The 16,011-nt window shown below is 54.3% G+C and overlaps 1 protein-coding gene across 3 annotated transcripts in view; it reads left to right on the top strand.

Moving 5' to 3' along the window:
• Nucleotides 1–16,011, top strand: part of Rasa3 (RAS p21 protein activator 3) — a 126,403-nt gene that overhangs the window by 36,040 nt on the left and 74,352 nt on the right. For 2 of the 3 annotated variants that reach the window (XM_087193190.1, XM_004858478.3), the window contains exon 1: nt 11,676–11,914. The exons of the other annotated variant lie outside the window; for it this stretch is intronic. Coding sequence is in view for 1 of the 2 variants with exons in the window: in XM_004858478.3 (XP_004858535.1) it covers nt 11,860–11,914 (55 nt within the window). In the remaining variant the exon portion in view is untranslated. Of the gene's footprint in view, nt 1–11,675; nt 11,915–16,011 lie in introns of those variants that run through there. 3 annotated transcript variants of the gene reach the window in all.

Raw genomic sequence — 16,011 nt, 5'->3', positions numbered from 1 at the left:
TTCATTAAAAAAAGTCTTGTGTTATTATCTATTTGTTTCTTTTTTGTAAGAGTCTTTTTGGTCTATGACTTGTACTCTAATTTTTGGCCATTCTTTTAAGATGATAGTGCACAGTGTACTAATTAATGTTATTCTTTAATTAATTTGTTATGAAATTTTGCTTTATTTTTTCATAGAAGTAAGGAGACTATTTTTAAAAAACATTTTTATTAATGTCTACTTGTATTGTATTGAAATAATAAAACTGACATGAGGGCAAAGAAAGGGGCCTTTCTAAGTGTAATACAAAGACCAGAGGCCATAAAGTAAGATCAATAAATTTGATTATGTAAACATAGAATATATGATCAAAAACCAATGACAAAAAACCCAAGCGAAGTATGTGCAAGTTGCAGCCATAGACTAGTTAACGAATGGGCACGCCAGCAAGTCAGGGCAGAAAGACCTGAGGCCTGAGCAGAGCGAGGGCAGGGCCAGCGGTTGTCTTCTGGGGACAGCACACTTGGCCTATGCCCTGGCTTCAGTACCATTCATCCCTCTGAGATGCAGGTCGGCGTGTGTGTGGGTGGGTGGGTGGGTGTGTGCCCCTGGGGACAGAACCCAGGGCCTCACACATGCCAGACGAGTGCTCTACCACAGACCTACACCTCCAGCCACTTTGGAAATCTTAGTTTACTTTTGTACCTCATGAAGTTGGGCCGTGTGGCCCAGAGCTCGCAGTCTTCAGCCTCGGCCTGCCAAGTAGCCGAGATGACAGGTGTGCAGCACGAGGTCTGGCTTCAGGTTGAAATTTATTTGCCAGTGTAACCATATTGAGAGGAAGCAGGACCTTTGGGAGGCAATTAGGCTGTGAAGAGGGATCAGTGCTGTTCCTTCAGGACTGGCTTAGTCCCCAGAAGACAGGAGGCCATAGAGCGAGCAGCCACTGAGTTCCTTTTGCACCAGGGTCCACTTGCCCTCCTGCTCTTCCACACATATGCACAGCCACCTAGTACTGGGCTTACAGTTTCCAGAGCCATGAGCTAAGTAAACCTCTAATCTTTATAAATCATCCTGTAGAGGATGTTCTGCTACAGCAATAGAAGATGGACTGAGACAACCCTTAACATCATGAAAAGATTCACAGTGTGAAGCAATTCAAATCCGGACTTCGGGGTGCTGCTGGATGAAGTCTGGAGCTGTCTTGCTGATGTTCTTAGGAGTGACTACACATGCACCTGACCTTGGCACTTAGGAGTGTCATGGTCTAGCTTTGTCTCCACATTCTAAGGACACCGGGACACCGTGTAGGGCCTCACTTCCTGGTGAGGGGCAGAAGGTGCCTCTACCTCCCAGCCGCTGGCAGTGGTCACTGGATAAACATGCTACAGAGAAGTGTGGGTGGATGTGGACATAGGAGACACCCAGCTGCCTCTGTCCTCTCCTTCAGCTGACAGTAGGCAGTGACTCAGCTGTGACCCAGCAGACAGCTCTGGCGGCAAAGCACGGAGCATCATCCTGTATGATTGTGTCATGCCTGGTGACTGCATGACCCAGAGCCACTCACCACCTTGTTGTTCCTCATAAAGGGAAGGAAATCTGTGTGGGAGGTGTTGGGGGAGCTCCTGTAAGAGGAAAGAGCTGCAAGCTCATCAATAGGAAGGAGGCTCAGCAAGTTTTGGTGCAGCTATAGGATGAAAGCCACACAACTACTTATCTTAAATGAGGCAGATCTACATGTTGTGATTTAGAGTAATTTACACATCAAGGGAAGAAAGCAAAGCAGAGAGGAGGGTGCAGCATGTAGGAGTATCTGCATGAACACTTAGCGGGGTGGATGTGTCCACTCACAAAATGTGTGTACCAGGTATACAAGTTTGCGGCGGGTGCCCAAGTGACCTGCAAAAAAGTCGATAATTAGCAACAAACAAGACAATGGAAAGCAGGAAAACCGCTAAGTGGAGGCAGTGGGTGGCCTGGCAATGGAACACAACGTGGTTTCCGTCTTCCTCCTCCTGAAACCCCCACTGAAATGAGGTAAAGGAGTGAAAATCCACACAAAGTCAGAGCCAGGGAGAGAGGAAGGAGGGGGCAGGCCCACGAGAGGAAGTTCAGACCCTGACCCTGACCCTGACCCTGAACTTGACCCAGTTCCTGAAGCCCTGCATGGCACACAGTGGGGGCTGGCAGAGCCTGTGTTGCCCCACACAGCCACACATGCAAACACCGGTGTCAGCCCCGTCTACCACCTGCACAGTTGTCCTTGCGACTGGTTGAGTGTGTCACTTCACCTGCGCAGCAGAGCCTCAAGTCTGCAGGCATTGAGCGTCTGTCTGCAAAGTGAGATGCAACTAGGAAAGAGATGTTTCCACCCAGTGAGGTCTGGAGACACAGAAGGCGATCAGATACGTACAAAATAGGCCAGAAAGTGACAAGTGTGAATAAGAAACCCAAAGAAGTGGGTCAGGAGGCAATCAGGGAGGTTCCCAACTGAGCAAAGGCCCTGGAGGGCAGGGAGCAGCAGGCAGTCGAGGGTGAGGAGCTAGCAGGGGCAGCAACACGCTGGAAGTCCAGGGGGCCTGGGGCAGAGAGCCCGGCAGCGGGGAGACCGGGAGCAGAGCCTCAGTGTGCAGGGCCGTCAGGGGAGCAGCCAGGGGCAGGCGGTTCACTCGCAGGCACCTTGGTCATCGGAGCCCCGCCTGGGGGAGCTGAAAGGGGCCAGAGTCACAGAGGGCACCTGCGGGAACCCCACGGCTCCTGCTGCACAGCACCAGGCACGGCCCCTGGACCCCAGGCCAGCCCTCGGTGCTCTATCTACTGTCCTCGGCTGGCTCAGCCTGCAGCCACCTGGGCCAGGAGAGACAAGAGGGTACGGTGCCCAGGGTGAGCCACTTGTCTCCAGGGAGAGGCAGGGGTCGTCTGCTCTGACTGACTGGACAATGCAAGGAGCCGGCAATGGCAGCAACATGGAGCCGGGCTGCCTTTGCCGCCACCCCTCAGACAGGGAGAGGAGAGCAGAGCCCCAGGTCAGTGGCCCCTAAGCCCTGTGTCCCTGGCTTTTGATGGGTGGCCTGGGCACACTCAGTGCCCATTCTCTGAAACTGTAGCCTCCGATGGCAGGACCTTGGTTGCCCACGTTGCGTATGTCGGACTGGGCGGCCGGAGACAGGACAGGGGCCCAGGCCATATGCTGAGTGAGTCACGCAGGAGTAAGCACTCTGCCTGCTCCCCGGACAGCAGTGCAGTCAGTGGCGGGAGGAAGAATCTCTGAGACACTAGTGCTCTGTGCTCTGCGAGCGTGTGAGGCCACGTAGCCCGGCAGCCTCCTTCCAGTGTCTCTGGGGAGGAGTGTGTGAACAGCAAACGGGAGTCACCTGCACACAAGGCTGAGCGGTGGGTCCGCAATTAGCTCAAGATGCAGCCCTGGGCACTGACTCCTACCCTGCCTCCCATTTCACCAATGCCTGTGCCTGGCGCTGGGGCCCCATGGGATCCCATGTGTCCCACCCGCACACATCCTGTCTCAGGCTGGGGAAGGCCCTGTGTCCAGCTCTGGACCCTCAAGGCCCAGGCTGTCCCCAGGGGTCCTCACCCTGAGGTGAGGGTCCTCACTGAGTGGGTGGCAGGACTCTTCCTACTTGAGCACTGGTCCCGGTCCTGGGCTCTCTACCCCCAGACTCCTCACAGTTGGAATTGGGTGGGGAACCAACTCAAAGCGGCAGCATCTTGACCAGCCTACCTGGCTGGGAGGTCTAGAGGGGCCAGGGAATGCTGAGCAGAGACACACAGCCATTGCGCATGGCTTTCCCATGGCACAGTGCATACCAGAGTCTCGGAGCAGGCTCGTACACATAGAGGATGTGAGTCTAAATAATGGTTCTTTAACCAGCAGCTCACAGAATTCCCGATAATTTAGTGTATGTGCTGGCAAAGTGAGTACCAGAATTCCCGATAATTTAATGGTCAGGGTTCATGCACCTGCCTCTCCAGCACACCAGCAACTCTTTACCTAGTTGTAGGTTCTGAAGGTTTTTTTAAAAATGAAGTAATTTTTAATTACTGGATAGTAATTTTTAATGGCTGGATACAGTGGCACACACCTGTAGTCCTGGCTAGTTGGGAGGTTGAGCAGAGGATCACAAGTTCAAGACCATCCAGGACCTTCTGGAGAGACCCTGGAGACACAGCTCAGTGAGCACCCTGGGTTCATTCAATCCCCCGTACTGCAAAAAGTAAAATAATTGAATACACCAGAGTAGTGTGAGTAAAGCTGGAGCAGATTGTTAATTATCAGGCCGCGTCACCTTTGCTCAGGAGGAAGACTGCCTCAATGACTCTGTACCTGTGCCTGTGACCTGCAGTTCCCCGGGGCCCCGTCAGCAGCTGGAGCTGCGCCAGGCTGTGGCTGGAGTCTCGTGGCCACATGGCCAGCTCCCACCGGCTCCAAGGTTTTCTGTCGCAAGCCATGGGGTGTTGGGTGCTCGAAGGACTGTGTGGTTTCCTGACCTCACCTGCCTCTTGATCTCAGGGCTACACCCTGTCAGGTGAGGGAGTAAACACGGCCATGCCCTTCCTGTGTGAGGGCTTGCGGTTTCCCCACGAGGGCTGTGAGCGGCACCACCTCACCAGTTTCCTGTTCTGAGATGATTGTGGACTCGCTTGCAGTTGCAAGGAACAAGAGAAGTTCCTGGCCCTTTGACTCTGCGTCCCCAGGGACATCCTGCAAAACTCTGCAAGGAGTCACCTGGCTAAGGCTGCACCAGCCACATGTGTGCAAGAGTGTGTGTGAGCATGTGAATATGTGTGAGCATGTGTATGAGCACAGGATGTGAGCGTGAATACATGAGTGTGTGTGTGTCTGAGCATGTGTGTATCTAGGCTTGTGCACTTCATCACAAGTGCACATCCAGGTCACAGCAGGGTGCCACACACCCTAAGGTCTTCTCCTGACCTTGCTCACAGCAGCTGTCCACCCTCCCCTTCCCACCCATGGCATGCCGTCATTTAGAACTGATGTGCACACGCACGGCACAGCAGTAGCCTTGGGGAGCGACTCTCACCACTGGTCCTCCACTGAACTACAGCCACCTGTGTCTGTCCCGTCTTGCTCTGCAGGGTTCACCACTGTCCATTTGGTCACTCATCTGTGGAAGAAGGCTCTAAGGTGTGTCCCGCTCTGGCCAGCACGAGAACATCTTCTCCCTGCAGGGGGCAAACAGACCCTGGGATAAACTCACAGTGTGAAGCCTGAGGGTCTTGGCTGGCCTCCTTCTGACCTGGCAGGACAGGGCCACTGAGCACAGAGTGCTGCCCAGAGCCTTCCCTGTGCTTAGAGGAGGCTGGGTCTGGAAGGGTCACCAGCTTCCTGGAGACAGCACGGCCCTGGGCATGCAGAGCCTGTGCAGTGCACACTGGCTTCTCCTGGGCCCTGCAATCCCCCAGCTTCTAGGCATTTCTGAATCACCAGTATGGCAAGGTACTCTGCCTACCGTGACCAGGCTCATGGGCCACAGCCTGTGGGCAGCCCTGCCCACCGACCGAGATCCCAGGTCGTCTGGGGAGAAGGGTTACACTCACACCCACCATTGGAAGGAATGATAGGCATTTGGGTGGTGTTGCATCCCAGAGTGCAGCCAATGCAGTGTCCTGCAGGGATTTCTCTTACAGAGATCTGCTGGTTCCCTAGTGCCCTTCCACTGGGACTGCCTCAGGGTGGCACACGTGGCCCATAGTGCCCTGTGCTGGTCCCAGAGGACTTGCCACAAGAGGTTGTCCTCTTCCTCCTCTGCAGGACCCCCTCCAGGCTGGAAGGGGCAGCTGCTTCAGCAGTGCAGGACACAGTGCTAGATCTGGGGGTGACAAGGCCACATAGCTGATGGGTCTCCTGAAGCACCTGGTCTGAGAGTGTGGCTCCACATCTGCTGCCCATGCCTGAACCTCTTCTTGTGTCTCTCCCTGGCCGCACCCCAGCAGCTGCACCTGGCACAGGCAGAGGGAGGGCAGTGCAGGGCCTTGGAGTGAGAGTGGGAGTAAGTGCCTGGGTGCCAGCTGCCCGTGGGGTGGGCAGGAAAGGTTTATAAATGAATGACTCACCAAGCTAAGCTAACTGAATCCACTGTATGACACTGCATGTATATAGACAAGAAGGGCGTTTAGTTTGTTACTTTGGATCTCTCCATCTAAGGGTTTATGGAAGGATCCACTCTCACCAGCCATTGACAGCATCTATTTTGTATGATTTCAGCAATGCTTAGGAACAGTTTGAGACTTCCTGCCGCACTGATGGCTGTTTCTCTAGAAGTCTGGACTGGGGGAGGGGGTTTCTATGGGCCAATGGGGACTTCCTTGGCTCCAGAGTCCCTAGACCATCACCCTTTGTGGGGCTCTGATGTGGGAACTAGAGTGCTGGAAGGGCCTTGAAAGTAATTTTCTGTTTCCTTTTAAACTCCTTTTGGGAAAATTTCATGGAGATTTTAGGTAGAAATAAAAATACATATTGTCTACCACTGCTAGGAAGGTATGACTTGGAGTCTAGTTAATTGTTCATTAAGCAATTTCAAAATTTCAAAAGCACCTGGATATTTGGCTAATTAGAGTCAATAGTAACAAGTTGACGCCACTGTGATAGGAACCATGCAGTCATTCCTGAGGAAAGGCTCTCTGTGCCCACAGCCATGGCAGAGCCCAGCTCAGCCATGGGCACGCCCACTACACAGCTGGCGTCTTCTTTCATACTAACTGGTGGGCACACAGGATGAGCAGACAATGCCCCCTAGAACCTGTAAGTTTCCCACAAGGAAGTCCAGGCCTGGTGTACTCCGGTGATGCCGCACGAGGAAGCCAGCGTTGCTTGAAGAGATGTCTGTGGGACCCATCGCTCAGGCCTCCTTACGGTCCAGGCACACAGCTCCTGGGCAAGTTTCGAAGGCGGGAGAGGTGGCCCCTGTGCCAAGGAGGACCAGCATGTGGCATGGGCATACAGCCTAAGGTGCCCGGGTCTCATGCTGTACCGGGCCTTTCTACCAACAACACAATGCACCGGGATGAGCAGCATCCAGAAGGAGCCACGTGCAGCTGCTCACTCACTGTCCAGCTTCTCCCAGCCATGCCCCGACAGCTGCCCCATGAGAAAAACTATCCCCAGAACACTACCTGCTCAGCTCCTGGGCTCTGCAGTGCCTTCCCATGTGGTCCATCAGGGCATGGGAAAGCTGCTTTCCTTGTGTGATGGTCCCAGCTTTTTGACAAAGCAACATAAGAAATGACTCCATTCATCCAAGAAACACTTGATGACAGATACCTGTGTTTTAGGCACTATGAGTGCCATTTGAGGGTGAAAATAGCTTCCTCTGACTTGTTTAATATCCCTTTTGAAAATAATTCTCTAAAATTCTTTTTGTGTTGCTTTATTGGCCAAACTATTGTATTTTCTGAAAAAATTGATATACTTCCCCTTTTATTAGATTATATGACTTGTATAAGATATCTCATCTCTACATTTCCCTTTTCAAGTTGGCTCTCAGGAAGCTCAGAGCTGAGCTTTCTGTTTGTGGCAGTAGCTTTTCACAACTTAGATGATTGATAACACGATTTTCTTTGAGTCCTTATTGTGCCCTTTAAAATACTGGTCATTTATTTTATATTTGCCTCAAATCCTTTGGAAGTAGGCTGGTCAGATATAAACAATATATGATCTAATAATGCTGTTTTAGGAATAAACAAATATCCACTCAGTAGTGGATTAATGCTTCTCAAGGAATATTTTTGAGAAGACCATTACATTACAGAGAGCAAAAAGTGAGTTATGAAAGAAAATTACAGAGACTTTCTAGTGACTCACCACCTCTTTCTAAATCCCTGGGTATTTTCTTGTCTCTTAGTACTGTAGCTATGAGGGAAGTGCTCTAATTCAGAGAACTGAGGACGAAGAGCTGAGCAGGCAGGTGGCTGTGCAGTTCTGTGTGGGTAATACATGCCTCTCAACCTTGGGGCTTCATGAGCCTGGGGGACACCTGCCCTCTGCTGACTCTGATTAGGCCCTGAGAACAAGTGATGGGGCAGCATGGGGCTGTGCCTAGGACCAGGTGAGAGCCTCAGGCTCCAGCAGGTCTCCCTGGCGTCCCTGTGCACGGCATGAGTGTCTCGCCTCCATCTGTGGTGCAGCAGGGATGACTGGACCTCTAGTGTGTCTGACCCAGTGGCACTTCCAGTGGGTGCAGGAATGGGTCCCCGAGATGCAGGGTCCCTGTTGCCTGTGCACCAAGGTGATGTGGGCGCAGGTGCTGGCTGGGGGCCAGAGAGGGTCTGTTCTGATGTTGCAGATGTCCTGGGCTGTGGCATCATGCTCTGGCCCTGCTCAGGAGGAATCCCAGCAGTGCCATCTGCAGCTGTGACTGGGCCAACTGACCCTCTTGGTGGGTGTCACTGGACCCGGCTCAGGATGACCAGTTGATGACCCGTGGCTAGCTCTCCTTTGCCAGACCCCAGAGCCATTCGAGGGCTTTTGGGTGGTGGTGCGTGTCCCTCTGCAGCACCAGCTGACCAGCTCCCATCCACAGGTCCCACAGTGTGGGCTTCAGTTCTGTTCTGGGCTCTGCCTTCTACATGCCCTGAAGAGGGGACAGAGCAGTGAATTCAAGGCTACATCATGCTGCCACAAGAACACAGGGCATCTGCCAAGTCTATGGCTTCCTTCCCTGTCACCAGTATAGGGGCAATCACTTGCCCTTTGTTTTCAGGGAATGTTCTGACACACCTGGAATTGCTGGAGCCCTGAAAACATCACCAACGTGAAGAGCCTGGGAATCTCCATGTACCCAGTCTCTGCTGAGTCCTGGTCTTGTTGCAGCCTTGAGGAGCTGCTAACCATAAAACTCCTTCTTGACCAGTGCCAAGGGGTGAGCTGAGGTGGTTGAGGCCTCTGTGGCCCTGCAATGAACCCATGTAGGAGGGCTGCTCTGTGGCCTTGACTCTTTCACAGGGACAAGGAGAACGTGCACACGGCACATCCCTGGGCAGGAGCCTGGGGGTCTGTCCTGGCCTCAGTTCAGTGGTTGGCAATCTGTTCTGGTTTGCCAGTGATGGGCTGGTGAAGGAAACAATCTCCTGACCTCTGTTCCCCAGAATGCATTATTGCTTTTATTTTTCTGTCTTGGCGTCCAACTTGGCTTTCCCAATCAGGGTGGATGTTAGCCCACATTCCAAAGGACTAGCATGCAGTTTTGACAGCTGCCAAGTGTGTCCATCCAAACTCATGCAGTGCAGAGGGAAGTGGTCCTGCAGTGAGTCCACAGATGGAGGGGGACCCACCACAGGCCCATCAGGTCAGGGCCAGGTGGCTGGGCCTCACAGGTCCCCACTCTGACAGAGGCACGATGACCTCTGAGTTCCTAAGCAGAGCTATGATCTCAGGCCCTGAGCCCAATAGTCCTCAAAATGTCTAAGTATGGCACATGTGTAATTCCAGCATGTGAGAGGGTAAGACAGGAGGATCAAAAGTTCCAGTCCTGCCAGGGTAACTTAGTGATACCCTGTCTTAAAATAAAGAAGTATAAGTTCTGGGGATGTAGCTCAGTACAGAGGCCCCAGGTTCAATCCCCAGTCCACAGAATAATGATCATAAACTAATACTAATACCTAATAATAATGTCTAAAGTGATTCCTGTCCCTGGTACAAAATCATCTGGGTAAATGGCTAAATGGCTGTAGGGACTTTGGGGAGCCATGGACATCTGTGGCAAGCACACAGTTCTCAGGGGCCCAGCTTCCCCTGTAGTCATCAGTTTCTGGGTTCAGGAGCTGCTCTGCGCTGGAAACTGGGCAAGCATTGTGGATTTTTATGAGAAAACTTTCTTTAGCTTCCTGATATCCATATTTGATTTCCCTTAGTTTTATAAATTAAACTAGACCCAGTCTTGCTGGCTGACTCCCGACTGTGCTTCTGGGAGCATCTTGCTTATGTGACATCTCTGCAGCTGTGCAGCTGGGGGGACCTCTGGTTGCCCCTGTGGTCTTGGTGCTCATGGAGGTAACTGCACCGCTTTGCTGCTGATGGATGTCACTACCTGTCCTCTCCTGGTTTACTCTACCCCATTCCGAGACAGCATCTCTACTGCGGCCCGTCCTACCATGACTAGCACTCCCTTGTCCTTGGAGTGTTCTCTGGATGTTCCTGAAGCCTGGCCGCCCAGGCCCAGTCTCAGGGGCCTGCCTACTCCACAATGCCCCTTACCCTCCTGTTCTCTGCCACAACAACTTGGGAATTTTACTTCACTGAATGTGGGACATGGTTTTGAAAAGCTTCAAAGGGCCATCCTAGCAGCATGGCACTCACTAAGGCACTAGGTTCTGTATCATGTTTGAATGTGCCTATGTCACTGAGCTAATTTGATCTGCTCTGCATTTGACATTCTTCAGATTTTGCTCCTGTGGCAGGGGCCACTGGTGCTCTCATCCTGCCTACCAGACACTGCTGCAGGCCCACAGCTCCGGAGGAACCTGAGAGTCCAGATTTCCAGGCATATTAATCCAGATAGCTGCGATCCAAGCCTCAGGCTCTCCCTTCTTTGCTCCATGGCCCTGACCATGGTGTGGCCGTCTTCGGTGCTGTGGGGACCCAACCTCCTCCAGAGCTCCGTTATCTTTACCATCAAGGCCTGGCCTGACCCACAGCATTTTTGTCTCAAGTTTGGGGACAAGAGTATCTTCACGTGATCACTTGGTGATCTTTTCTCTGTGTTGCCCTCAACAGGAGCTGCTGATTCCATCCATGGTCTGAGGAATCTGTTTCCCCAAGTGCTAGTGTCTTTCCTCCCACAGGGACCCCACAAGCTCCCCTGCTGTAACCTGCTCAGGGATCACCCAAGGCAGCTGTTTGGCCTCATGAAGGTTCCAGACCTGGGTGCAGGGTCAGGAGGAAGCTATGGAGCTAGAGGAAGGGTGGAGCAGCAGCTGGGGAGCAGGGCCACTGTTGTGAGTTGTCCATGCAGAGGGAGGTCGGGTGGGGTAAGGAAGGTAAGCTGGCTCTCCGCACTCTGCACAGGAGCCCACGGGCCCGAAGCTGCTGTCCGAAAAGAGGCCTCTCCACCGGGGGTTAAACCTTGCGGGCACGCGGAAGGCCCCGAGCCCAAGGCGGAGGAGCGGCAAGGTCCAGCGGACCCCAGCTCTCCTTCGTCTCCAGCTCTGCTCGCGGTGTGGAGCCTCTTTAGGGGCTGAGGCTGGGCCAGTTTGTCTGTCCTGCTCTATGGTTGTGTTTGATGTTTTTTAAATCTCGAAAGCGAGTTATCCCTCGGATCCCGCAGTTACTGTAGGTGTCTCCAAGACTTCCCTTTGTCTCCCCTCCCAGCAAAGCCTGGGGATAGGGACCATACGCGGCAGCAGCCGGGCTCCAAGAGGACGCTCGGACCAACCGCAGGGAGCCAGGGCCAGGCCAAGGCCGCTGATGGAGAGGCCGTCGGCGCGCTCAGCTGGCCAGCGTCCTCCGCTAGGCGCGCCGCTGGCTCTGTCCTTTCCCATCCCGCCTCTGCGGCCGACCCCGCCCCTTCTAGGATCGACAAATGGGGAGCTGGGTCTGATGGTGGGCGGAGTCACACAACCTCTCCACTTTGGGACCTTGACCAATAGGGCGGTGGGGCGGAGGCAGGGCGGAGCCTCCAATCCCCCGCCCATGCCCTCGGCCAATGGCCAGACGTGTGGGTGGGGCCGGCGGCTGAGCGCTGTGGGCAGAGCGCGAGGGCCCGCATCGCTTCTCTGGCTCAGCTACCCGGATCCGACTCTCAGGCCCCGGCTTTTCGGGCTCTGCCTGCCCGCCGGGCTCCGCTGCCCAGGTCTGGCGCGCTCCGGGCAAGTCTCGCCGGCTTCTGCGGGCGTCGGCGGCGCAGCATGGCGGTGGAGGAAGAGGGGCTCAGGGTCTTCCAGAGCGTGAGGATCAAGATCGGTGAGTGCCGGGCGCCTGCGCCCTCCGCGCGGTGGCGCTGCCCGGGGGCCAGGCCGGGCCGGAGGCTCTGCGGAGAACCGCTCCCCTCGCGTTCCTCGCCGGGACCCGGTTTCCGGAGGCGCAGTAGGGAGGGGATGCCGCGGGGAAAGGCCGGCTGTCGGTGCTGCTGAGGGCCCTGTCTGCGTGTCCTCCAGTGCAGGGGACACGGGGGGGGGGGGCTGCGCGTGTCCGGGTGTGCAGGGGACGCTCGGGGTCTGTGCACTCCTATGTTCGTGTGCATGTGCGCGCATGTGAATCTGGTGAATCTGTCTCATGCCTGCACTTCAGGGGGCAAATCTGCCAAGAGAAGAGTCTCTGAATCACCGTTTTCGCTTCTCCGTTGGGTGCAGAAACTTCCTTTCCCAGGCATGGACCAGCTGCTCCACCCTGCCCCCAGAGGGCGACTGGGCAGGACTCTGCGCAGGGTGCTCTGCCAGCGCTGCGGCGACCCCTCCCCCATCCATTGAGAACTGCGTGGGAGCCGTGGCCATTCGGCTCCCGGCCCGCTCTGGGCTTGGCTATGTGGCGGCAGAATGAAGGAGGGAAAGGGAGGTGGATTCAGACGAGTCCCCAGGGAAGGGAGCTGGAGGACTTTCTGGTTCTGTGTGAAGGGTTTGCTTTTCCAGCTGCTGTATCTCTAACGTGGTAGGTTGCCCCCAAACAAGCTGGTTTGCTGGAGCAACTTGCCTATTAGTGCCTAGTGTAGGATGAGAACCTGTTATGTTGAGAGGGGCTAGTGTGCTGGATGGAGCCCTGAGGGCCTCTCCCACACTGAACTGGGGAAAGCCGGGGAAACAAGACTGCTGAGTGTCCCTAGTGCTGAGGAATTCCAGCCACTCAAGTCAGAGAGATGTTTCCTGTAGGCTTTATTTTGGTTTTGAATCATCATGGAGACAGCTGGGCTTTGGCTCAGAAGTACTGCGGAGGATGTGGCCTGCAGCTCTGTTCCTAGGGTTAAAATCTGCTGTCAGCTTAAAACTGAGGACTTCACTTTGCTCTCTACCTGCAGGGCCTCACAGTGCCCTTCCTGCCTGGGCAGGTCAGAGGCCTCAGCTCTGAGGGTCGGCTTCAGCCAAGGTCCCAGTACCAATGAGTAGTCAGGAGTCTGTGGAGTCCAGACTCCGTGCCTCCCCGGTGCAGGGCTCTAGGCGGGGCCCAGGTGGGTGTGGCTGGGGGAGAAGCCCTCGGCAGCAGGCAGCCAGGTCAGGACCTTGCCCATCCAAATTTGAATCTGTGCATTCAGTCCCAGCCCAGCCCATAGGAAGAGTTCTGGTGCTGCAACAAGGAGGATTTGCTTGTTTCCAGAATGGCATAGTAATTTTGGCAAGAGGTGGAGGAAAGGCCCAGAGTGTCCCAGACAGCACTCACTGGCCTGCCTGAGGAGCCAGCGCACACCCCTGTTCTGGTGGCTCTGCCCCAGGGAGCAGAGCTTGGGAGAAAAATCCCCTGCTGAAGCTTCCCTTCCTGCTTTTCTATTCCGCATTAACAAGTGAGCGAAGCACCTCTTGGTGAAACACTAGCTGCCTCTAATTCCATGTGGGGGTTAGGCAGTGTTTGAACTTGGGGTGATAGCGGAGGATGGATGGAGGTGCTAGAGCTGCCCCACTTCCTGAATGTGCTGTGGTTCAGAGAGGTCCCAGTTGCCCCCTTCTCCTCAAGGGGCCTCAGGGCGGGCACCGGGGGGCACCTGTGTTCCTTCTGTAGCTGGGGTATGCAGGTAGCTTAGCTAGGCACCAATGAGTGGGGCACCCTCCTGCATCTAGTCTCAGAGCACAGAAGTGTTGCTGAGTTGGAGCCTGGCTGGGATGCCTGAAGGCTACTGTGGCAGTTGGTTTGGGGTTTTGTCTGCCTGGGTTGGCCTGCTGCCTACTCGATGGGTCTTGAAGGCTCTCAGGCTGGTGTGTGGCCATTCATGCCTTGCCTGCCTGATGTCCCTTGCTGCAGCATTGACATCATGCGCACGCGCACACACACACACACACACACATACACACACACGCTTGCCCCTCATTGCTATTTACCTGGGAGCCCTGTCTCCAGCAAGCTGGCTTTGCACCAAGCTTGCTGAGACTTGTGTATGATCCAGGGCAAGCATCTTCTCCTTCAGAGTCTCATTTTTCTGCAAAAGCCAGTTAATCACTGCTATATCCAGTGGGGATTTTCAAGGCAGTGCTGTCCAGGTTTAGCGCCCCCCCCCCAAAGAGACAGAAAGAAAACTGTCCCTAACATTGTGCAGATAAACCCTTTGCCAGGAAAACCAGGAGACCATTTCAGGAGGGACCGGGACCTCTTTTCCAATATGGGGCTTTGGGCTCTGGAGCTCTAGTTTAGGAGCTTGGGGCGGGAGGAGCCTCCTCCTTTCCCCTTTGTCTTTCTTGCTCCTACCACGTCTTGCAAGTGGGAAAACATAGAAGAGCCACACAAAAGTAAGGTATTTTCACTGTGACCGTTTGGAATCCTTGTCTTGAAGAATCTGTTGCCTTCCTATTGAAATGTTACAGGGCTATTTCGGATGTGTTCTTCTGCACATTTAGTGTCTTCAGCACTGTGTCTTTCGGAACAATTACTGCTTTGTTATGACAGTGCCTCTGTATCACGGGTGGCTGGCTGGCCGGGGCTTCCGGAGGCTTCTGTGTTGAGGAAGTGTGTGGTTCTGACTCTGGAATCCAGACTCTCTGTGATGGGGAGCAGCTAAGGCGGGGTTCTTCTGCCCAGCGAGTCAGTTGGCCCAGCACTCCCTGGGCCTTGCAGTGTATTTACTTCCCAGTCACATTTTCCTTTTGTACATTAACTCTTGTTTTCCAAGTGCCATTTTATCTTGGTAAGCGTGTTTAGTGAAAAACAGTGCACAAAGGTGTTTCTATCAGGCCTGCATCTGCCTTCCAGGAGAAAAGTTCTCTTGCACGTTTGTGGCTTTGTTTCTTTTCCTTCTGTGGAGGTGTGGGCAGCATCAGGTCTGTGCTGGGGTGGTGGGAGCTGCACTGTGCCTCCTCCCTCTCTGCTCTCCGACTTCTGGGACCCTGGCTACTCCTGCCCTCCTGGGTCTTAGTGTCTGCTGTTCTCAGGAGGTTTGTGCTCCTTTATTGTGAGGTTAGAACTTGGCTGTGAGGAAGAGCAGCACCTCCTCCCAGTCAGCAAAACACGGCTGTTGCAGACTGCTGGGGGCTGGCCTGTCTTCAGCCCTGCCTTCTCTGGCCTGATGGCAAGCAGAAATCTCAGCTGGAGCAGGAAGAACCCAGAGAGCAGAGAGAATGGGATGGTGGCCATCAAGCAGGAACCCAAGACAGGCAGTGGGGTACTGGGTGGGTGCCCAAGTAGAAGCTCGGGGCTCAGATTCTTCGTGTGATGGTTGGGACCTGAGCCTGGCTTGCTCCTCCCAGGGTGAGTGTGTGGGTCCCCGGGGTGCTGTGAGGCTCACACAGTGTGGACTGCAGGTGGGAGGCCACTGCAGTAGGTTAGAGTGATTTTCCTAGCAGTGTCCCCCAGCCAAGGCTGGACTCAGAGAGGAGCGGTGTTGTGCATCCAAGCAGTGACCTCAGTAACCCCGCTGCTTCCCTATGTCTGCGTGTAAGGAGGGGCCATGCTGACAATTCTCAGCCCTTGGCATCAGAGATTTTGGATTCTCCTGAGTTCTCTGATGCTAAAATTAACTTGGATCTTCTATTAACCGGGCTCAGCGGAGCTCAAGCTATTTTTATCTGTAAGGACTGGTGAGCTGGGCTGGGCCACCCCTGCTGGAGCTGTGAAGGCTCCACCCAGGGTGGCTGCAGCCTGCAGCTGTCCCCAGTTCCACCTGGGAAGGGGTTGGATTTGCTGTGCTTGGGAATGGAGGTTCACATTTAAAGTGAGTGCCCTGCATGTACAGTCTCATTTCACTTAAATTCTCACAATGTCATGATACTGATGTTGAGGAAGGGAGACCCACAGGGTATAACCTGTCCCAGGCTGCCTAGTGATGGGAGCTAAGCCAGGGTCCTCTCCCCTCTCAGTGTAAATGGCTGCTTGCCTTCTTACCTCAGTCGGAGTGGGGGACCTTGGAGGGCTGGGAGAGAGAGAAG

Source organism: Heterocephalus glaber, unplaced genomic scaffold (genome assembly GCF_053883595.1).
Source record: "Heterocephalus glaber isolate CG9 unplaced genomic scaffold, H.glaber_assembly_v1.0 deba00001579, whole genome shotgun sequence".
Lineage (NCBI taxonomy): Eukaryota > Metazoa > Chordata > Mammalia > Rodentia > Bathyergidae > Heterocephalus > Heterocephalus glaber.
Note: the sequence above shows the minus strand (reverse complement) of the source record. Positions and strands in the feature narration are given on the sequence as shown.